At 45.8% G+C, this 23,598-nt stretch overlaps 1 protein-coding gene across 4 annotated transcripts in view; it reads right to left on the reverse strand.

Annotated features, from left to right (window-relative positions):
• The window catches only part of MORF4L1 (mortality factor 4 like 1), an 82,520-nt gene that overhangs the window by 16,657 nt on the left and 42,265 nt on the right, over positions 1–23,598 (reverse strand). For 3 of the 4 annotated variants that reach the window (XM_089666723.1, XM_089666722.1, XM_089666724.1), the window contains exons 3-5: positions 9,923–9,990; positions 5,192–5,278; positions 1,179–1,259 (exon numbers count right to left, since the gene is read on the reverse strand). In XM_089666723.1, the coding sequence (XP_089522849.1) occupies positions 1,179–1,259; positions 5,192–5,278; positions 9,923–9,990 (236 nt within the window). Of the gene's footprint in view, positions 1–1,178; positions 1,260–2,671; positions 2,694–5,191; positions 5,279–9,922; positions 9,991–23,598 lie in introns of those variants that run through there. The other variant, XM_089666725.1, reaches the window with a different exon arrangement.

Genomic DNA, 23,598 nt, shown 5'->3' on the forward strand with positions numbered 1-23,598 from the left:
TGTTAAAGTACCTGTAAGAACCAACCTGCCGCAGTAAATGTGCTGTGGTGGGTTAAAGCAGAACTCTACCCAATAGCAGAACTCTACCCAATAGCAGAACTCTACCCAATAGCAGAACTCTACCCAAAAGCAGAACTCTACCCAAAAGCAGAACTCTACCCAAAAGCAGAACTCTACCCAAAAGCAGAACTCTACCCAAAAGCAGAACTCTACCCAAAAGCAGAACTCTACCCAAAAGCAGAACTCTACCCAAAAGCAGAACTCTACCCAAAAGCAGAACTCTACCCAAAAGCAGAACTCTACCCAAAAGCAGAACTCTACCCAAAAGCAGAACTCTACCCAAAAGCAGAACTCTACCCAAAAGCAGAACTCTACCCAAAAGCAGAACTCTACCCAAAAGCAGAACTTCCGCTTTAAGCCCTTGTCCCCCTTTCCCCATTAAGGATTGGCACCTTTGGGCAGCGGGGGTGGGAGGGAGCGGGTACCTGACATTTGACAGGTACCTGCTCACACCTCTGCTGCGATAGCCTAGGTCAGCATTAGGCAATCTGCGGCTGTCTAGCTGTTGTTGAACTACATTTCCCATGAGGCATTGCAAAGATTACAAAAAACACAGTTACAGCTATGACTTGCAGAGGCATGATGGAACTTGTAGCCCTGCGGCTCTCAGGTTGCCTACCCCTGGCCTAGGTGATCGAAAGCGGAAGTTCCCCCCCCCTTCCCTTCCTCCCTGTAGTCTTCTGGGACACGTGACAAGTCCCAGAAGACTACGGGCCCTTCACAAAGCGCAGCGCTTCTTGCGCGTGCTCAGTGGGCACCCGGCTGTGAAGCCGCAAGCAGTCACAGCCGGGTGCCCACACTGAAGATGCCGGCGCCAGGGAGAGAAGACGGCCGGTGAAACCAGACGCGGTGAGGACACCGCTGGACCGAGGGACAGGTAAGTGGCTGTATTTTAAAAGGCAGCAGCTATAGTTTTTGCAGATGCTGACATTTATTTATTTATTTATTTTTTAGGTGGAACTTTAAAAAAGGGGCAAAAAAAAGAAAAAGGAAAACAAAGTTGACCCCGCTGCTTGCCCTGGCATCAGGCGATCGAATTTGCACATCCCTGAATGATGCATAGCACATAGAAGAAACAAAGCGCAATAATGTTCATTTTATCACACGGATTCACTTACACTTCCACATTCTTCTGCTGAAGTGCAGCTGACTTCTTTCCTGGAGCGGCTGCTCTCATCTTCCCCTCTGCATACTGATCCCTAAAAACAAAACTAAACATTAGAACATTCAACCTGGCCACCAACGGCCTGCACATAAAATTCGAGCTCACAGGTACAAGACGAATATCTTCCAACATATTTCTGGCCAATGAAGTAACCTTTCCATCATATATATGAGATTGCAGAGAAAGCCCAGGCTGTCCATTCTGTGGGTGGAGAAGCCTCCACATTGTGCAGCTGATACGGTCTACCCGCCTCATTCCCGGAGAAGAACTAAACTGTCTGCCAGCATGTTCCACCAGACCTCTGTATGCTCGGTTCAGCTCAAGGCGGCCACAGGTCGAATTCCGAAATAAATTGTTCTTTCCAAAATCTTTTCTAAGAATTTTCGTTCGAATTTCGCACCATTAGTGGGTCATAGAAATGGCCAATTTTTGTGTGAGGATCGAATTTGTTTTTCCTAAAATTTCCAACATGCCCAATCACTCAAATTCGATGGTCACACAAAAATTAGTGGGTCATAGAAATGGTCAATTTTTGTGTGGCCATCGAATTTGAGTGATTGGGCATGTTGGAAATTTTAGGAAAAACAAATTCGATCGTCACAAAAAATTGGCCATTTCTATGACCCACTAATGGTGCGAAATTCGAACGAAAATTCTTAGAAAAGATTTTCGAAAGAAAATTCTTTCAGAATTCGACCCGTGTATAGCCTGCATTAGATTTTCAATATTAAAGCCAGCCATACACAGGTCAAATTCAGCCCAAATTTTCTTTAGAAAATCGGAAATTTTGTGCGTTTTGTAATCTGATGGCGCCACCATTGATTTTGAAATTTGGCCAGCCAAGCCTTTAATTTCTCGTGTTGCTACAGAAGAGAATTTTCGAGGCCAAGAATTTTCTTTTCCTTCCAGGTCACAGCTTTATATTTCTCGCACGATTCTCCCATCGTCGATTCGAAATTCGTTTGTTTTTCCAAAAATTTCCAACATGCCCAAACACTCAAACGAATTTCGAATCGACGATGGGAGAATCGTGCGAGAAATATAAAGCTGTGACCTGGAAAGAAAAGAAAATTCTTGGCCTCGAAAATTCTTTTCTGTAGCAACATGGAGGAGGAATTAAAGGATTGGTTGGTTGAATTTCAAAATCAATGGTGGCGCCATCGCATTACAAAACGCATGAAATTTCCAATTTTCTAAAGAAAATTTGTTCTGAATTCGACCCGTGTATGGCCGGCTTTAATATTGAGAATCTAATGCAGGCCATACACGGGTCGAACTCCGAAATAATTTTCTTTAGAAAAATCAGAAAATTTTGTGCGTTTTTTTAATCCAATGGCGCCACCATTGATTTCGAAATTTGACCAACCAAGCCCTTAATTTAATCTGTTCTGTACAGAGATGGTATACACAGCACCCCCCAGAAATGTCATTGTGTGATTGACTCACTGATTTTCCCAGAAGTCTGCACTGTCAGATTTTGGGCATCCCCTGCAACAAAATGTCATTTTTAGTGAGATACTTCCAAAGGAAAATCATGTCTACAAAAAGGGAGGCAGACCCTGCCACTTTCCTCATTGGAACCCCACAGGTGCAGCAGCTGATTGACAATTATAAACTCGCCCTCATTCACATTCATTTTACACATGGAGACAAAAAACTATTTCTTCAGAACAACAAAAAGGTAGGAATCTGCTACTAAGTTCCTTAAAATCCCTGCAATAGACATCGATCACTCAGATGGGAATTTTTTTTTTCTTCAACAAAATGGAGTCACTCTAATTATGGAGAGTGTAACTAGAGGAGTGAGAATGTTAGATTATATGGTGAGCAGAGCCAGGAGCCATGGTGAGGAAATCTTGCAGCTGCAGTCCCGAAGACCCAAATCGAGCAAGAGTCACACCCAACAGCTTCCACCAAAGGCATCAAGGGCATGAAATAAGTTGAAATGAGAGATACTACAAAAGGAAATGCATGACTAAAGGGATGCAGACCCTGTCACTTTCCTCACTGGAGCCCTGCAGGTGCAGCAGCTGATAAAATCACTCCTATACAGATTCACTCTGCACATGGACACAAGAGAAACCAAGAGCTATTTCTTCACAAAAAAGTCGGAATCTGCAACAAAGTTTTTAAAAATATTTTTTTCAACAAAAGTACTTTAACCCCTTTGCGCCGGCCGCACGCAGATGTGCGGCCTCCCGGCGTCTGGGCCTAGACGTCGAGCGGCCGCACATTTGCGTCCATGGAACTAAATACATATGTGCTGAGAGCGCGCGCCCTGCGCGCTCCCCGCACACATGTGTAGTACTCACGGAAAGGTCCCGCTCCGCTCTTTCGAACGGGACCTTTCCCGATCATGTGACCGCCGTGACGCGTCATCACGGCGGTCACATGATTCCTAAACCACGCCCCAGCGCCCCACCTCCCGACGTCAGAATCTCTTAAAGGGCTGGGAGGCGTCGGCGGGAAGGGGTTAAAGAGTTAAGATGGTATCTGCCTATGTCTCCTCCGTACCCATAGATGCAAGTATATACACTATATTATCAAAAGTATTGGCCCCGCCCTCCCAATCATGTGATTCAGGTGTTCCAATCCCCTCCCAATCATGTGATTCAGGTGCTCCAATCCCCTCCATGGACACAGGTGTATACAATCCATCCCCTAGGCATGCAGACGGCTTCTACAAACATTGGTGAAAGAATGGGTCGCTCTCAGGAGCTCAGTGACTCCAAGCGTGGTCCCGTGATAGGTGGTCACCTGGGCAATAAGTCCATCCGTGACATTTCCTGGCTACTAAATATTCCACGCTCAACTGTTAGTGGGATTATAACAAAGTAGAAGCAACTGGGAACAACAGCCACTCAGCCACCAAGTGGTAGGCCACGTCACATGACAGGGCGGGGTCAGCGCATGCTGAAGTGCACAGAAGTCGCCAACTGTCTGCAGAGTCAATAGCTAAAGACCTCCAAACTTGGTGTGGCCTTCAGATGAGCCCAACAACAGTGCATAGAGAGCTTCATGGAATGGGTTTCCATGGCCGAGAATCTGCATCCAAGCCTTCCATCACCAAGTGCAATGCAAAGAGTCAGATGCCGTGGTGTAAAGCACACCGCCACTGGACTCTAGAGCAGTGTTCTCTGGAGGGACCAATCACGCTTCTCTGTCTGGCAATCCGATGGACAGGTCTGGGTTTGGTGGTTGCCGGGAGAACGGTACTTGCCTGACTGCATTGTGCCAAGTGTAAAGTTTGGTGGAGGGGGGATTATGGTGTGGGATTGTTTTTCTGGTGTTGGGCTTGGCCCCCTAGTTCCAGCGAAGGGAACTCTTAAGGCGACATTTTGGACAAAATTTCATGCTCACAACTTTGTGGGAAGAGTTTGGGGATGGCCCCTTCCTGTTCCTACATGACTGCCCACCAGTGCACAAAGCAAGGTCCATAAAGACATGGAGGAGCCAGTTTGGGGTGGAGGAACTTGACTGACCTGCACAGAGTCCTGACCTCAACCCCATAGAACACCTTTGGGATGAATTAGAGCGGAAACTGCGAGCCAGGCCTCCTCCCCCGACATCAGTGCCTGACCTGACAAATGTGCTTCTGGAAGAATGGTCCAACCTTCCCATCGACACCCTCCTAAACCTTGTGGACGGCCTTCCCAGAAGAGTTGAAGCTGTTATAGCTGCAAATGGCGGGGCCAACTCACTATTGAACCCTACGGACTAAGACTGGGAGGCCATTAAAGGTCCTGTGTGTGGAAAGGGCGGGGCCAACTCAATATTAAACCCTACAGACTAAGACTGGGGGGCCATTAAAGGTCATGTGTGTGGAAAGGCCAGTGGCCCAATACTTTAGGCAATATAGTGCATGTCCATGTGCACCCCTTGATACAGATCACTGCAAATCCAATCCCTTCTGCCCAAAACAAAGTTATTTATTTGCCTTCAAAACAGGATGATAAATATACTTACTGATTGGCCTTCTGAAGTTCTTTTTGTTTTTGCAGGTTAGTGTCCACGTATTTGAGTACTCTACTTTCTGGTACCCACTCATCCCAGCTGAAAAAGGAAAGAAAAAACTAAAATAAAAAATCAGCCAATGTAATAGACAAGCAGAACAGTTTACTGTACAGAGATTTACCAAAATAAAAACGAGAGAGGCAGAAAGGGAGAGGGCCCCCCACCCCCCTAAAATACATACCCCAGCCTGATCACAATCAAGCATTGTCCGAGAGCTCTCTCTCCTCACTGGACACAGTGGGAGCCACTGGCTTCTGCTGCGGTCAATCAAATTCAGTAACGAGGGAGCAGGGGCAGGGCTGAGCCGCACTGTCTGTTCCACTAGACACTCACTGCAAGGCTCAGGAGCGAGCCGGCACATGTTACTATAGGAAGCAGCTTCCTATGGAGGCACATGGAGAAAAGGTGGGGCTCCAGAAGAGGAGGTTCAGGGCTGCGCTGTGCAGGACCATTGTACTACAATCAATACAAAGGAAACTTCCACTTAATGGAGAAGTATCTACAGTACACATCCAAGAAAACTAACTTCTATTAACCCCGGGTTCACATATATGCAGCCGTGCGGGTCGCCTTTTGCGCGGGCACAAGAGCCCATTCATTTGAATGGACTCCCGTGTCCCGTAGGTAAGAAGTCCCGGCACTTCTGAAAATGCAGCCGAGGTTTCCAGTACGGTTGCAATTTCCAGGGCGGGCGGCGTGCCATTAGAACGAATGGCACCTGCCCACGGGTCCGCATTCCTCTGTGCGGGGGGGGGGGGGGGGGAGGGGAGGGTGCACGCATTTTCGTGCGGATCCGCAGCCGCACCCACCCGCATATATGTGAAGCTAGCCTCAATGGAAATGGTAAGAAAGGGTTTATGAAGGAAATCCATCTATAAATGGATAAAAAGTTCAATATTTCTATGAGGTTTAAAAAACTCCAGGCATCAGCATGTTATAAATCGTTACTGAACATTGCTGCAACTTTCCAAATGCATATTACCGTACCTGGCAATGCCCCTGGAAGCTGGAAATCACAGAAGTAGACGAGGCTGCTACAGTGATCCCCGCTAGTTTCCAGGTCCCACACCAAGCAGCTGCTTGCCTGCATTTTGAACGCAACAGATCAACTGCTTGGCACATGGGCGACAATTAGAGAATGTTCAGCATTTTTTGAATGAATGCAAAAAGTGTACTGATTGGATGTCAGGGCTGTGATGTCACGCTCTCCACCTTGTCCAGAGAATGCTTTGCATTCATTCAAAAGATGCAAGGCATTCTCTGAACGGTGCCTGTGCCGACCAGCTGACCTGTTATAAAGCATCAGGGTGGCTTTCTCAGCATGGGACCCAGAACCTAGTGGTCACTGTAGTGGAGGTCACTGTAGTGGAGGTCACTGTAGTGGAGGTCACTGTAGTGGAGGTGTCTACATCAGTGATTTCCAGCTTCCAGGGGCATAAGTATATCCATAGCTACCAATGGTCAAAGTTGGATTCATGTAACTTTGTCTAACAAGCCAATTCCTGCAAATATTCTTTTTTGCTACCACTTCTCAATGACATTTCCCTTTCTCCAAGTCTGATCTTCAATGACCCCCCCTAGAAGATACTGAGTTAATTTCAATAGACAAAATAAAGTGGACGTCTAGTCTATTCCTAACCATCTTAAAGCAAAACTCGGGTTAAAAATGTTATTTTCCCATGAAAAATCAAAAAACAACAATGTTATACTTACCCGCTGTGTTTTGCACAGAGAAGCTTGGATCCTCCTCTTCTCGGGTGCCCCGCTTGTGCTCCTGGCCCTTCCCTTCTGTCGGGTGCCTCCACAGCAAGCAGCTTGCTCTGGGGGCACCCCAAGCACACGCATTCCCAAGCCATTGCTCGTGTGTCCAGCACACATGAAGCTGCGGCTCGACCAAGCCCCTTTCTTTTAATTGGCTCACTGGCTGTGATTGACAGCAGTGGGAGCCAATGGCGCCTGTTGCTGTCTCAGCCAATGAGGAGAGGGAGTCCCAGGATAGCCGAGACTCCAGTGCACATCGCTGGATCGGGAGGAGGCTTAGGATATTAGGGGGGGGCTTAGGTTATTAGGGAGGGCTGGGGGGGAATGCTGAAAAGAATTTACCTTTGTGCATAGAATGAAGGTAAAAAACCTTGAGCCTTTACAACCACATTAAGTGCTCGTTAAGTCCAGGGGCTCATGTAAAAGCTGTACCTTGCACAGTCCTTTGGAAAACCGCGCTCCCCCACGTCCAGCGGTGGGCTGTTCCTGCCGTCCTCACGTCTGGAGCAGGTCTATGGGCTTGATGACGTCAGGAACAGCCCATTCACAAGACCGGAGTGGCGGGGACTGGCCTTGCACTCCGATTACGTAAATATATCTTTGCTTTGAGCGCCTAGACAAAAACAAACATTTAACCCATGCAGTGCGGGCACAGCACCACTGCATGGGAAATAATTTTGCCACGATTTTTTCTTCAAAATAAAAAAAGGTTCACGTTAAAATAAATCTATAAATAAAATAAATGCAAATTTTTTTTTGCAGGTGAAAAAATGTCCATTTAGCTTCTTTTTTTTTTTTTAGCCTGCAAAGCCTTGCACCACCAATCAGCAGATGCCATGCAGGACTTCTGCAAGCGGTCAGTGTATGTGCATGATCATACATCCCGTATGGGCAGATAGTCTGACAGGAAGAATCAAAAAACTACCACAGCGGTCAACGACACCATGGTAGTTCAATGAGAACTACAAGCTGACAGCCCCAAAGGCTGTGGGGCCCTATAGTTCACTCATTCACAAACTCTGAATGAATGAGACAGCTGTGTGGGTGGAGCCAGTTTTCAAAAAGTGACAGATATTACAGGGTGACAGCCCCAAAGGCAGTAGTGACCTGTAGTTCATTCATTCACAGAACTCTGTGAATGAATGATGCCACCGTGTGGGTGGAGCACGTTGTTTTAAAAAAATGACAGCTAGTACGGGGTGACAGCCCCAAAGGCTGCAGGAACTTGTAGTTCATTCATTCACAGAACTCTGAATGAATGACGCAGCCATGTGGATGGAGAACGTTTTCAAAAAGTGACAGCTAGTACAGGGCGACAGCCCCAAAGCCTGTAGGGACTTGTAGTTCATTCATTCACAGAACTCTGAATGAATGATGCAGCCATGTGGATAGAGAACGTTTTCAAAAAGTGACAGCTAGTACGGGGCGACAGCCCCAAAGCCTGTAGGGACTTGTAGTTCATTCACAGAACTCTGAATGAATGACGCATCCGTGTGGGTGGAGCCCTTTTTCAAAAAGTGACAGCTAGTACGGGGTGACGGCCCCAAACGTTGTAGGGACTTGTAGTTCATTCAGAGAACTCTGTGAATGAATGACGCAGTCGTGTGGGTGGAGCCCATTGTTTTCAAAACATGACAGCTAGTACGGGAAACTTCTTCTCCCTGTACTGCTGTCACGGGGAAGGGGGGGAGGGGGGGTTAGTAGCTGGAACCTGTTACATGTTCCCAAAGGTGAACTTATCCTTTGCTTCAGTACAAAGGAGAGATCGCCATTTTCGGTGCCGACGTATCCAATAGGCTTACTATGAGGTTTCCATTGTCAGCTGCCTCCCCTCTACTGAAGCTGCTGCCGACAGCTGATCATGTGACCGGATTGGAGCACCCTCAGAATAGGCAAGTATACTCATCTTCCTTCCACAGGGTACGTAGGATTTAGGTGAGGTGGCAGCAGGTTTAAGCACAGTTGGGAATAGGCTGGACGTTCACTTTATAGTTAATTTCCAGTTAAAGGAAACATTGTAATGGAACCGACCCCGACTGCACTAGGGTATGTCCGTTAGACTCCCGCTTCCCTGTCCGAACACAGATCCACGGACACCACCGCTGACCATACAGGACGAGACAGCACCAGACTCGTCTTAAAACAGGAAGTGGACTGCTTTATTTGAACATAGATACAAGATATATACACAGGGCGGGGCAATACAGCCAGTAACAGGAAACATTAGCAGGCCGTCCCATCACCAGATTAACGCTATAAATCAAGAAGACCTGCCTAGTGTAGTTCAGGACAAAATGAGAAGCACAGGTGTCAAACACAAGGCCCGCGGGCCAAATCCAGCCCTCCAGGCCATTTCAAGTGGCCCTTGCACCTCTCCTGCAGGTTACCCCCTTGTCTCCGCCCCTAACTCTTCACCTTGTCTCAGCAGTAAGCAGCACAGGCGAACAGAAGTCCTCTACCAGATCCTGCACCTCTCAGTGCAGCTGCAGCACCCCCTCATCTCTGCCTCCCCTGGTCTCAGAATTCAGCAGACTCTGTAAACTGACTCCACTCCTCCTCTGCTCCTCCTCCAGACCCTGCACTTTCTGCTTTCCAGCTCTGCCCCCAAAGGGGTTGCATGGTGATGTTAGGGAGGGTGTGGAATTCTTGACATCTGATGTAATGGGAGGGGGGGTAAGGTGCTCTGGATATCTAGTCTTACAGATACAACCGGCCCTTTGAGGGCAATCATAATGCTGATGCGGCCCATGATGAAATGGAGTTTGACACCCTTGCTCTAAAGTGATTGGTGGGGAACCAAGTGTTCAACTGAAAAGGTCAAGAACCAAACAAGTCCAAAAAAAATATAAAAAAAATAATAAAAAGCTGAAAGTAAAAGATGTCTCAAGGCTACAAGACAATTAGCATTTCAGTGCAACTTACTTTTTATTCCACCCGCTGTAGTGAATGAAGTACTTCACCTGCTTGTCTTTAACTGCAACTTTCACACACTGAAGAGAAAAACAAAATATTTAACCTAAAACTAAATATTAGAGGAAATTATATACTTGGTGACAACAGGGCTAAATTACCAAAAGGCAAACAGTCTGTTTACTATGCAAGGGGAAGTTAAACTTTGCAGGAGAACTTTCTCCTGAGCTTAGCTTTGCCAAGAATACCCAATCACATTCAAGGGGAGAAAAAAAAAATTAAAAAAAGCACAGACTAACTCTGGGGAAAGCTCCTTTGCAAAATGTAAGTTCCCTTGCGGAGTTAACAGGGCAGCACATTGGCTAAATGGTTAGCACTTCCGCCTGGCAGTACTCGGGTCAGCGGTTCAAATCCCAACCACGGCACCACCTGCCTGGAGTTTGCACGTTCTCCCTGTGCCTGCGTGGGTTTCCTCCGGGTACTCCGGTTTCCTCCCACACTCCAAAGACATGCTGGGAGGTTAATTGGCTCCTTTCTAGATTGGCCCTAGTATGTGTATGTATGGATGTGAATTAGGGCCCTTAGATTGTACACCCCTTGAGGGTTAGGGACTGATGTGAATGTATAATATATATATATGTAAAGTGCTGCGTAAACTGATGGCGCTATATAAGTACCTGAAATAAATAAATATTTGCCTTTAGTAAATCAACACAAATGGTAAAATGCATTCACTTTGCATTAGGTCAATAGTGGTCTCTTGTGCAGGGCTGCTGTTAGAAACCATGGAACCCCAAACAACCAAACAGGCAACCCCCCCCCCCCCAAAAAAAAACAAAACACAGTTTACTAGGCTTCAATTACGAATGAACACAGTGAGTGATCAATACCGATCACACATTGTGTTCATTCAGGAAAGGAAGGGCTGGTAAATGTGACATTTACTGGACCCTGCCCCTACTCTCCATCCTGAAGGATCCTATTGTGTGCTTGCAGCTGCTGAAGGGAAGGAGAGGAGGAAAACCGGCAGCACTGCGGGGGTGGGCACACAGGGGGAAACATATGCTGCACAGGGAGGGTTTTGGGTGCGGGGGGCTAGTAATGGAACCAGTGCCCCCTGTATGGCTCTCTCTGCAGCAGCTAAAAGTCAGCGGGAGGGAAAGAAGAAGCCAGCTTCCATCTGCTGCAGGGAGAACAATACAGGGGATCGGTTCCAGGAATTGTCCCAATGCCACACCCACCACCCTCCCTGCTCACATCTGATTCACCCAGCTGCCTGGGCCCCGTACAGGACGACTGGTGGTATCCCCTTCTCCATGGCCCTGCTCCTGTGCATTGCAACACCCCAGTCTTCTGTTATAAACCAGGACGGCGATATCAGAGTCTCCTGGGGCAGTGCAGGACTCTTCAGGACTCCAGTGACCTTTTCTCTGCATCCAAAACAGTTACTACTCTTAAAAGCTTTTAATCTGACAATTATATTAAAATAATTTGACAATTGAAAGTAAAGTAACTTCTTGAATTGCTAATGCTATCCAGGAAACAAAACTAAAATGAGAAATGAGTTGTTTGGGAAGAACACAGTGTTGAGTGTTCTTCCCAAACAACTCAATCTTGGTGTCATCTGTCCACAGTATATTTTGCCAGTAGTGCTGTGGAACATCCAGGTGCTCTTTTTTGCAAACTTCAAACGTGCTGCAATCTTCTTTTTGGACAGCAATGGCTTCCTCCGTGGTGTCCTCCCATGTACTCCATTCTTGTTTAATGTTTTCCTTATTGTAGATGTGTCAACAAAAATGTTAGCATGTGCCAGAGATTTCTGTAGGTCTTTAGCTGACACTCTGGGATTCTTCTTTACCTCATGCAGCATTCTGCGCTGTGCTCTTGCAGTCATTTTTACAGGACGACCACGCCTAGGGAGAGTAGCAACAGTGCTAAACTTTCTCCATTTGTAGACAGTCTGTCTTACCGTGGACACATGAACATCAAGGCTTTTGGAGATACTTTTGTAACCCTTTCCAGCTTCATGCAAGTCAACAATTCTTGATGGTAGGTCTTCTGAGAGCTCTTTTCTGCGAGGCATGGTTCACATCAGACAGTGCTTCTTGAAACCAGTAAACCCAAAACAGGTGTGTGTTTTTTAAGGGCAGGACAGCTGTCAGCAACACATCCAATATCATCACACTGATTGGAGTCAAGGTTGGCTCACTCCTGGCTCCAATTAGCTCTGGGAGAAGTCATTAAGCTAGGGCCTCATATGCTTTTTCCTCCCTGCACTGTGAATGTTTACATGTTATGTGCAATTAAACCATGGCAACATCTAATGTTTGTGTAGTATTATGTTCAGCAGACTGTGTTCTTCTATTGTTGTGACTTAGATGACGTTCAGAGCACATTTTATGCCCAATTCATGCAAAACTCCACGTAATCCCAAGGGGTTCACATACTTTTTCTTGCAACTGTACATGGAGATCATACCCCCCCCCCTTATGTATTATTATACAGTATTTATAAAGCGCCAATAGTTCGCTCAGCGCTGTACATTACAAAGGGGGACAGAACATGTGACAGAACAATACCAATACAATGCAAAACATGAGGGGTTCGAGGGCCCTGCTCCTTGGAGTTTACAATCTAGGAGGGAGGGGGTGGTGGCAAAGGAAGAGATAGCTGTGGGGGATGGAGTGGTAGGAAGAGTGGAGGAGGTTGGCAAGTTAGCAGGGGGTGGGGTAGGCTTCCCTGAAGAGGTGGGTTTTCAGGGTGCGCCTAAAGGAGAGGACAGTAGGTGATAATCTGATGGGTTGGGGCAGGGAGTTCCAGAGGATGGGTGACACGCTGGAGAAGTCCTGGAGGCGGGCATGGGAGGAGGAGACCAGGGAACTAGAGAGAAGGAGGTCTTGTGAGGAGCGGAGTGTGCGTGTTGGGTGGTACTTGGATATTAGGTCGGTGATGTAGTTCGGGGCAGTATGGTGGACAGCTTTGTACGTCAGTGTTAGGATTTTGAATTTGATCCGTTGCGCAATCGGAAGCCAGTGGAGGGATTGGCAGAGGGGGGTGGCGGAGATGGAGCGGTTGGAAAGGTGAATGAGTCTGGCAGCCGTATTCAGGATCGACTGAAGCGGGGATAGCCTGTGGCGAGGCAGGCCAGTGAGGAGGGTGTTGCAGTAGTCGAGTCGTGATATGATGAGGGAGTGGATGAGCTGTTTAGTGGTTTCTGGGGTTAGGAACGTGCGTATTTTGGCGATGTTGCGGAGGTGGAGTCTGCACGAGTTTGATAAAGATTGGACTTGGGGCTGAAAGGATAGATTGGAGTCCAGAATGAAACCAAGTACTCTGACCTGCGGGGCGGGTTTGATGGTGGCGTTATTGGATGTGATGGAGAAGTCAATGGGGGGTGGGGTCTGGGCTGGGGGGAAGACAAGAAACTCGGTTTTGGAGAGGTTCAGTTTAAGGAAGTGGAGCGACATCCAGTCTGATATGTCGCTCAGTAGGTGTGTGATTCGGGCGGAGACCGAGGGGGTGAGGTGGGGGGGTTGAGAGATAGATTTGTGTGTCGTCGGCATAGAGGCGATAGTTGAAGCTGTGAGAGTGTATGAGTTGGCCAAGGGAGGAGGTGTAGATGGAGAAGAGAAGGGGCCCGAGGACGGAGCCTTGAGGGACCCCAACAGAGAGGGGGAGTGAGGGGTAGGTGGTAGCATTATAGGTAACGCTGAAAGAGCGTTGTGACAAGTAGGATGAGAGCCAGGAGAGAGCAGAATCTGAGGACGAGGGAGTGTAGTTTTTTGAGGAGGAGGGGGTGGTCGACTGTGTCAAAGGCCGCAGAGAGGTCAAGGAGTAGGAGCACTGAATAGTGGCCATTAGCTTTGGCGGTTAGCAGGTCGTTGGAGAGTTTAAGTAAGGCAGTTTCGGTGGAGTGTAGGGGACGGAAGCCGGACTGTAGGGGGTCGAGGAGGTGGTTGTCATTGAGGTGAGAGCATAGGCGGGTGTAGACTAGGCGCTCGAGGAGTTTAGATGTAAATGGGAGCAGGGAGATGGGTCTGAGGTTGTTCGGGTCATTGGGGTCCAGGGAGGGCTTTTTAAGTATGGGGGTGATGTGTGCATGTTTCAGAGGGGAGGGGAAAGTGCCTGAGGAGAGGGAGAGATTGAAGATGTGGGTGAGGGAGCGTAGGATGGAGGGGGAGGGAGGTCGTAGGAGTTGTGAGGGGAAAGGGTCGAGGGGGCAGGTGGTGAGGCAGGCATCAGAGAGGATCTTGGAGACTTCCTCGATGGTAGTAAGGTCAAAGGTGCGGAGTGTTGGGGGGGCTTCAGTATAAGGAATGTAGGGTGGGGTGGAAGTGGAGGTCAGAGCAGTGGTGGGGCTGTGGGAGAGGGAACGGGGTTGGAGGGAGTTTGAGCAGCGACGAAGTCCCTGCGGGTTATGTCGAGGGAGAGGGGGGATGAGGGGTAGCTGTGTGAGAGGGGACGGGTTGAGAGGGAGTGTGAGTTGTGGCAATGTCCTTGCGAATTGTGTCAAAATTGTTTTTGAAGTGATTGGCAATCTCAAGGGCGGCGAGTGAGGTGCTGGGTGGAGGTGGGGGTGGCGAGAGTAGAGAGTTGAAGGTGGAGAAGAGTCGGCGAGGATTGGAGGAGAGGGCCTTGATGAGGGTCAGGAAGTAGGCTTGTTTGGCTGCATGGAAGGAGGAGGTGTAGGTGTGGAAGGCAGATTTGTAGCGGGTGAAGGCTTGTTGGGATTTGGTTTTGCGCCATAGTCGCTCCAGGGCACGACTGTGTCGTTTGAGGGTTTTGGTGTGATCAGTCTGCCAGGGCTGGAGCGGTCGAGGTCTGATGTTGCATGTGGTTAAAGGCGCTAGTGAGTCAAGAGCTGTTGACAGCGAGTTGTTGTAGGCAGTCATAGCCAGGTCGGGGCAGGACAGGGGGAGGATGCGGTCGTGGAGTTGATCAGCTGTAGAGTGGAGGGGGGCGGGGTTAAGGTTGCGGAGGTTACGGCTGGTAGTGGTGTGACAGATGGAGGGGTAGGCGTTGGAGGATGAGGATATTCTACATGGAGACCATATCCCTCCCCCCTTATGTATTATACATGGAGATCATATCCCCCCCTTATGTATTATACATGGAGATCAAATCCCCCCCTTATGTATTATACATGGAGATCATATCCCCCCCTTATGTATTATACATGGAGATCATATCCCCCCCTTATGTATTATACATGGAGATCATATCCCCCTTATGTATTATACATGGAGATCATATCCCCCCTTATGTATTATACATGGAGATCATATCCCCCCTTATGTATTATACATGGAGATCATATCCCGCCTTATGTATTATACATGGAGATCATATCCTCCCTTATGTATTATACATGGAGATCATATCCCCCCCCCCCCTTATGTATTATACATGAAGATCATATCCCCCCCTTATGTATTATACATGGAGATCATATCCCCCTTATGTATTATACATGGAGATCATATCCCCCCTTATGTATTATACATGGAGATCATATCCCCCCTTATGTATTATACATGGAGATCATATCCCCCCTTATGTATTATACATGGAGATCATATCCCCCCTTATGTATTATACATGGAGATCATATCCCCCCTTATGTATTATACATGGAGATCATATCCCCCCTTATGTATTATACATGGAGATCATATCCCCCCTTATGTATTATACATGGAGATCATATCCCCCCTTATGTATTATACATGGAGATCACATCCCCCCTTATGTATTATACATGGAGATCATATTGCGATGTTACATATCCCCGTGCACGCTGGTGTGAGTGTAATAACCCTAGTACAAGAAAACCTCCATAGCACTAAACAACCTATAGGGGGCTTTTGAAGCATCACTGATAGAAAGTATCAGGTACTGAAGTTTGCAGCCATTTCACAGACGCACAGAAATTTAGGTTTGGCATGTTGGGTATGTATATACTCGGCACAACACCCTCTAATATTTTATCACAAATGTGGGTAATTTATTTTGTTTGCCCTAAAATTCATTCTAGTGTGGTTTTTTTTTACTGAAATTTTGCATTTCCTAGACCTTTGCAGTAATATTGCGTGACATTGGAACTACCACTATGTTATTCTCCAGGGTGTCTGCTTTCAGAAAATATGTAATATTTGGGGATTGGGAGGGTTGTGTATTCTTCAGGCCTTAAATAATTTTTTTAAACGTGTGCAAAAACGGCTCTGGGGGCGAATGGGTAAAAGGGATTCTAAACCTTCTATTAATACTTTTGTTGTACTCACTTGCTCTGTGCAATGGTTTTGCAAAGAGCAGCCCCGAACGACAAACCCCATAATGATCTGTGTAGTTGAAGGCACTGTGGAGCAACTAATCCTCAAAGTTCACAGCAGAAGTTCTGAAGATATACAAGAACCAAAATTGCCTATACTTACCTTGCCTCTGACATCGACCTCCCTAGTCGTCATCTTTGACCAGTCTTGTGTTCGGCATCCTGGATGGCTGGCCCAGGATGACAACTTTCACTGCAGGGGGGGGTTCATTTATCCCGCCATCCAAGCATACCGATAACATTTGTGAGCGGGCGGGTAAGGTTTTATTGCAGAAAAGACATAAATAAAGCCGGCTATACACGCGTCGAATTACGAAAACTCTCAAGAATCTTTTCTAAGAATTTTTCCTTGAATTTCGCACCATTAGTGGGCCACAGAAACGGCTGACTTTCGTGTGACCATGGAATTTGAGTGATCGGGCACGTTGGAAATTTTTTTTAAAAACGAACAAATTTCGAATCAACGATGGGAGAATTGTGAAAGAAATATAAAGCTGTGACCTGGAAAGAAAGAAAATTCTTGGCCACGAAAATTCTTTTCTGTAGCAACATGAGGAGAAATTGAAGGCTTGGTTGGTTGAATTTTGAAATCCAATGGTGGCGCCATCGGATTACCAAACGTACAAAATTTCCGATTTTCTAAAGAAAATTTGTTCGGAATTCGACCCGTGTATGGCTTTATAACTCTGCTTGCAAATTTGTTTTCTGTTGGAAAAGTTCTTAACCACTTCCCGTACGGCAGATGTTTATAAACGGCAGGACAGTGGCACTCCAGGGGCGGGTTGCCGTTCCTAAACGGCACCTGCATTTTCAAGCTGTGCGGGCTCCCTGGGAGCGCGCAGCACCACGATCCGGTGCCCGCTGTGTCACCCACAGCGGAACACCGATCGCTGTACGGGACCTCTGTGTGAGGTCCCGATCATGTGATCACCGATTGGCTAATCAGTGATCGCATAAACAGTAGTAAGCAAGATGTCACTTCTGACATCATTGCTTACTATGTGTGAAATCTGTGAATGATCACAGAGATCACATGGTACAGGGCTATTCACAACAGCCAATCACAGCTCACACAGTATTTCTCAATGGCTGCAAGAATGAAGCCAGAGAGAAGGAGAAAATATTGATTTTATAGCCTTTGAGTGTAAAAGCAATCAGTGTAAAAAACAAAAAAAAAAATCATCACCCCCCACAACACAAGTAGTACAGTGTCACTATGGTTACCGCTAGGGTGACAGTATGTTAAGAAAAAAAAAATTATAGTACAAAAAAAAAAGTAAAAACACTTTTTTGAAAGATTATAATTTTTGGTTATTTTTTTTTACTAAAAAGATAACGGAATAAATTTTGGCCAAGATTTATGAAGAAATATTATATGCAAACTTTTATAAGAAAAACTTTCAAAATGGAGATCATATCCCCCCCTTATGTATTATACATGGAGATCATATCCCCCCTTATGTATTATACATGGAGATCATATCCCCCCCTTATGTATTATACATGGAGATCATATCCCCCCTTATGTATTATACATGGAGATCATATCCCCCCTTATGTATTATACATGGAGATCATATCCCCCCTTATGTATTATACATGGAGATCATATCCCCCCTTATGTATTATACATGGAGATCATATCCCCCCTTATGTACTATACATGGAGATCATATCCCCCCTTATGTATTATACATGGAGATCATATCCCCCTTATGTATTATACATGGAGATCATACCCCCCCTTATGTATTATACATGGAGATCATATCCCCCCCTTATGTATTATACATGGAGATCATATCCCCTCTTATGTATTATACATGGAGATCATATCCCCCTTGTGTATTATACATGGAGATCATATCCCCCCCTTATGTATTATACATGGAGATCATATCCCCCCTTATGTATTATACATGGTGATCATATCCCCCCTTATGTATTATACATGGTGATCATATCCCCCCTTATGTATTATACATGGAGATCATATCTCCCCTTAATCTCCTCTTCTCAAGAGAATAAATTCTGTTCCCCTGATCTTTCCTCATAGCTGATCTCCTCCATGCCTCTTATCAGTTTGGTTGCCCTTCTCTGTACTTTCTCCAGTTCCCCAATGTTTTTTGTGAATTGGAGCCCAAAACTGAACTGCATATTCCAGATGAGGTCTTGCTAATGATTTTTACCGGGGGGGGGGGGGGGGGGGGGGGGTGATATCTCTCTCTCTCTCTCTGGAGGCTATACCTCTTAATACAAGAGAGGATTTTGCTCGCTTTAGAACCCGCAGCTTGGCATTGCTGCCATTATTAAGCTTGTGATCTACCAGAACCCCCAGATCCTTCACCATTGATTCCCCCCAATTGTACCCCCCTAGTATGTATGATGCATATTCTTAGCCCCCAACTGCATAATCTTACAATTATCAACATTAAACCTCACTGGTCAGCTTGTAAGTTGGAGATATCCTGTAAGGACGTTATTCCACTGCACAGCTTGGTGTCATCTGCAAAGACTGAAATGGGATTTTTAATCTCACACCCCAAATTGTTTATATTATACTAAAAAGTAAGGGTCCCAACACTGAACCTTGGGGTACCCCACTGACACCCCTAGACCATTCAGAGTATGAATCATTAACCACTACTCTCTGAATACCATCTTTTAGCCAGTTTTCTGTCCATTTACATTCGGATTTTTCCAGCCTGTAGACTTTACCTTACACATTAGCCGTGTGTGGGGAACTGTGTCAAAACTTTTTGCAAAATCCAAGTATACCACGTCCACCGCCACCCCTCTGTCCAAGTATACCACGTCCACCGCCACCCCTCTGTCCAAGTATACCACGTCCACCGCCACCCCTCTGTCCAAGTATACCACGTCCACCGCCACCCCTCTGTCCAAGTATACCACGTCCACCGCCACCCCTCTGTCCAAGTATACCACGTCCACCCCCACCCCTCTGTCCAAGTATACCACGTCCACCGCCACCCCTCTGTCCAAGTATACCACGTCCACCGCCACCCCTCTGTCCAAGTATACCACGTCCACCGCCACCCCTCTGTCCAAGTATACCACGTCCACCGTCACCTCTCTGTCCAAGTTTACCACGTCCAACGCCACCCCTCTCCTAGGTTTTGCTAACCTCATAAAAAGAAATTAGGTTTGACAACTGTCTTTCATGAATCCATGCTGTCTGTTGCTTAAAATAATTTTTTCCAGCAAGAACTCATCTATGTGTCTTTTATTAAACTCTCCAGTATCTTCCCAACTATAGAAGTTACACTAACAGGTCTGTAATCACTTGGTAAAGATTTTGACCCCTTTTTAAATATTGGTCCCACCTTGGTCTTACACCAATCCAGTGGTACTATGCCAGTCCCTAAAAATGAGAAAAAATGGCTGTGAAATTACAGAGCTCAATTCTTTAAGGCCCCGTGGGTGTATGCCATCCGGTCCAGGGGCTTTATTCACTTTTATTCTGTCTAAATATTTTTGGATCATATCAATTGTGAGCCGATGTGGATCATCTGGAGCTGTGTCAGTACCATGCCGATTATGGACAAGAGCCCCCCCATGTTCCTTTGTATACACAGAGCTGAAGAAGGGATTAAATAAATTTGCCTTCTCTTTGTCCCCAGTCACCCCCTCTAGATGATTCTGTAAAGGGCCTACATGCTCGGATCGAACATTTTTACTATTAATAGATTCGAAGAATATTTTTGGGGTTGGTCCTGCTATCTTTTGCAATCTGGCTTTAGTTTTCAATTTTTGCGCATTTCCTTTTTGCATATTCTGTTATATTCTTTGTAATGTGTAAACAATGATCGCGTTCCTTCATTTTTATATTTAATAAAAGCTCTTTTCTTATTACCTATAGCCTTTTTAACTTTGGCCGTAAGCCACATAGGTTTGATTTTTAGCCTTTTATATTTGTTGCCCATGGGAATATATTTTGCAGTGTGGTCACATACAGTCTTTTTGAAGAACTCCCATTTCTGTGTTGTGTTCATCAATGCCAATATTCCCTCCCAGTCTAAGTCTTGGAGCGCAGCTCTCAGCCTTGGAAAATTAGCTCTCTTGAAATAGAGCGTTTTTATTTTTTTATGTGCGTGATGTTTACAGCTAACAATAAATTAAATCATGTTATGGTCACTGCTACCCAGATGTTCTTTTATATGGACATTTGCTCTGCATGGTTTGAGATTACAAAGTCCAGCAGAGCATTGTTCCTAGTAGGGGCCTCTACTAAGCCATAAAATTGTCCTGTAGTAGGTTTAAAAATGTTTGCCCTTTAACTGTTCCTGTAGTACCATTACGCCAGTTAATTTCCGGGTAATTAAAATCCCCCATTATTATCATCACTGTCCCAGCCCTTGCAGCCCTTTCGATCTGTGCAAGCATCGGAGTTTCCACCTCCTCATTAACACTGGGAGGCCTATAACAAACTCCAATGATTACCTTTGTAGTACCGCCCCCCATGTGCAGTTCCACACAATACTTCAGCCTCATCACACTCTCCATCAACTAGGTCCTGTTTCACACTCGCTCTGAGATCACTTCTCACATAGAGACAGACACCACCACCTTTCCTATTTCCCCCGTCTCTCCGAAAGGGAACCTAGCCAGGAATATGAATGGCCCAGTCATGTGAAGAATGAAGCCAAGATTCAGCAATACCAATTAAATCCTAGCTCTCTTCATGCACCAAACCTTCCAACTCACCTATTTTGCTTGGCAGACTTCTGGCATTGGTGAAGAAACAGTTTAATTGATTGACACCTTGTTCACACGGATTTTGCATATTTCTTATTTTCATACAAATGGTACCAATTCCACTGGTTGTCTGCAACATGGGAACCTTCTTGTCACCTGCCATAGCCTTCCCCCCCATCTTTCCCCATTCCACCCACCTATATGTACTGCACCCTGTCTGATCTGAACATTATACCCATATGAAATTTTTATCATTTTTTTCACACAAATAGAGCTTTTGGTGGTATGTACTCCCCGCTGGGTGTTTTATTTTTTGCGCTATAAACAAAAAAAAAGCAAAAAATTTGAAAAAAAAGTTTCTTTGTTTCGATTATAAAATTTTGCAAACAGGTAATTTTTCTCCTTCACTGATGTGCGTTGAGGCTGCACTGATAGGCAGCACTCATGGGCACAGATAGGTGGCACTGATGGGCATTGATGAGGCGGCACTAATGGGTGGTTCCAATCATCAGTGCCCTGATGATCGTTGCCGATCCCTCCTCTGACAACTGCCGGTTCTCGGCAGTACTTTCCTCATGCTGTCACAGCATGAGGAAAGTGCAGCTTATGACCGGCAATTGCATTTCCCGGTGATCAGCATGTCATTGGACACGGCTGATCATGTGGTAGAAGGCCGCTGTGATTGGCCTTTTACCACATCACGTGATCAGCTGTGTCCGTAGGACACAGCTGATCACGAAGATCGCCTGGGGCGTGCCGAAGAGCGCGTTCTGGGAGGACGTCATATGACACCCTCCCAGAACTGGTCGGCTGCAGTGAAGCCGTCATTCGGCTATCTGCGGTCGGCAAGTGGTTAAGGGTGTGCACACTTATGCAACCAGATTATTAGTTTGTGATTATTACTTCTCTCCACCTAAAAGATTTCAGTTTGTTGTTCAACTAAGTTGTACAGTTCATAGGTCACATTAAAAAAGGTGGAAAACGTTCTGAAATGACTGACTTATCTAGGTCTCATTTTTTTTTAAATCACAGAAACTTGACATTTTAACAAAGGGGTGGGGGGTGCAGACTTTTTATATCCACTGTATCTGAAAATCGATCAATCCGTAATGAAATGACGGCCGATCTCATTTATTGAGGCCCAAAAAAGCCAGGACAGGACAAATAACCCCCCAAATGTAAGGTCAGTACAAATACCTCCCAAATGACCCATGTTCAGAAAATAGACAGTCCAAGGTATTTAGAAAGAGGCATGGCGAGTTTTTTGAAGTTGTAATTTGTCACAATTTTTTGGAAAGTGAAGAAAAAAAAATTGCACTTAAAAACATTTAAACATATTGTCACCAGTCCAGTACAAAGTAAAAATTTCTTTTCTTGCATTTTTTTTTTTTTGATTTTTTTTTTTCTTTCAAACACACTGACCAGAGCAATACGGTGCCATAGTAACACTGTACTACTCTGGGGAAGGGATCAGAATTTTTTTTTCACACATTATGATTGCTTAACCACTTGCCTACCGGGCACTTATAGCCCCTTGTTGCCCAGGCCAATTTTCAGCTTTCAGCGATATTGCACTTTGAATGACAATTGCGCGGTCATGCAACACTGTACCCATATGAAATTTTAGCATTTTTGTATCGCAAATAGAGCTTTCTTTTGGTGGTTTTTAATCGTTGCTGGGCGTTTTACTTTTTGAGCTATAAACAAAATTGCAAACAGGTAATTTTTCTCCTTCACTGATGTGCGTTGATGAGGCAGCACTGATAGGCAGCACTAATGAGGTGGCACTAATGATGGGTACTGATAGGCGGCACTGACTGGCGCAATTGGTGGGCACTGATGGGTGGCACAGGTGGGCAGCACCGATCCCTGTTCTGACAGCTGCCGGTTCTCGGCAGTACTTTCCTCGCGCTCCGACAGCGTGAGGAAAGTGCAGCCGAGAACCGGCAATTGCATTTCCTCGTGATCAGCGTGTCATTGGACATGGCTGATCACGTGGTAAAAGACCGCTGTGATTGGCCTTTTACCACATCACATGATCAGCTGTGTCTGTAGAACACAGCTATCACGCAGATCGGGTGCGCAACCCTGGGGGCGCGCAGGAGAGAGTGTTCTGGGAGGACGTCATATGAACACTTTTTTTTAAATAACAGAAACCTGACATTTTAACAGGGGGGGGGTGTAGACTTTTTATATCCACTGTATCTGAAAATCGATCAATCCTGATGTAATGATGGCCGATCTCACTTATTGGAGGCCCAAAAAAGCCAGAACAGTACAAATAACCCACCCCCAAAATGTAAGGACAGTACAAATACCCCCAAAATTACCCATGTTCGGAAAAAAAAAGACAGTCCAAGGTATTTAGAAAGAGGAATGGTTTTTTTGAAGTTGTAATTTCTTGTCACAATTTTCTGGAAAGTGAAGAAAAAAAAAATTGCACTTTTTCAAACCTATTGTCACCAGTCAAGTACAGTGTTATCATATACCTGGTGTGGTGGTTGATCAGGGACACTGATGACAGCATGCACGTATTTAAAAAAACAAAAAAAAAAGTTAAACTTTTTTTGCGATTTCTTTTGCTTACAACACACGGACCAGAGCAATACAGTGCCATAGTGACGCTGTACTACTCTGGGGAAGT

The sequence above is a fragment of the Staurois parvus genome, unplaced genomic scaffold (assembly GCF_062004578.1).
Source record: "Staurois parvus isolate SC_StPar_1 unplaced genomic scaffold, SC_StPar_1.0 ptg002801l, whole genome shotgun sequence".
NCBI classification, from domain to species: Eukaryota; Metazoa; Chordata; class Amphibia; order Anura; family Ranidae; genus Staurois; species Staurois parvus.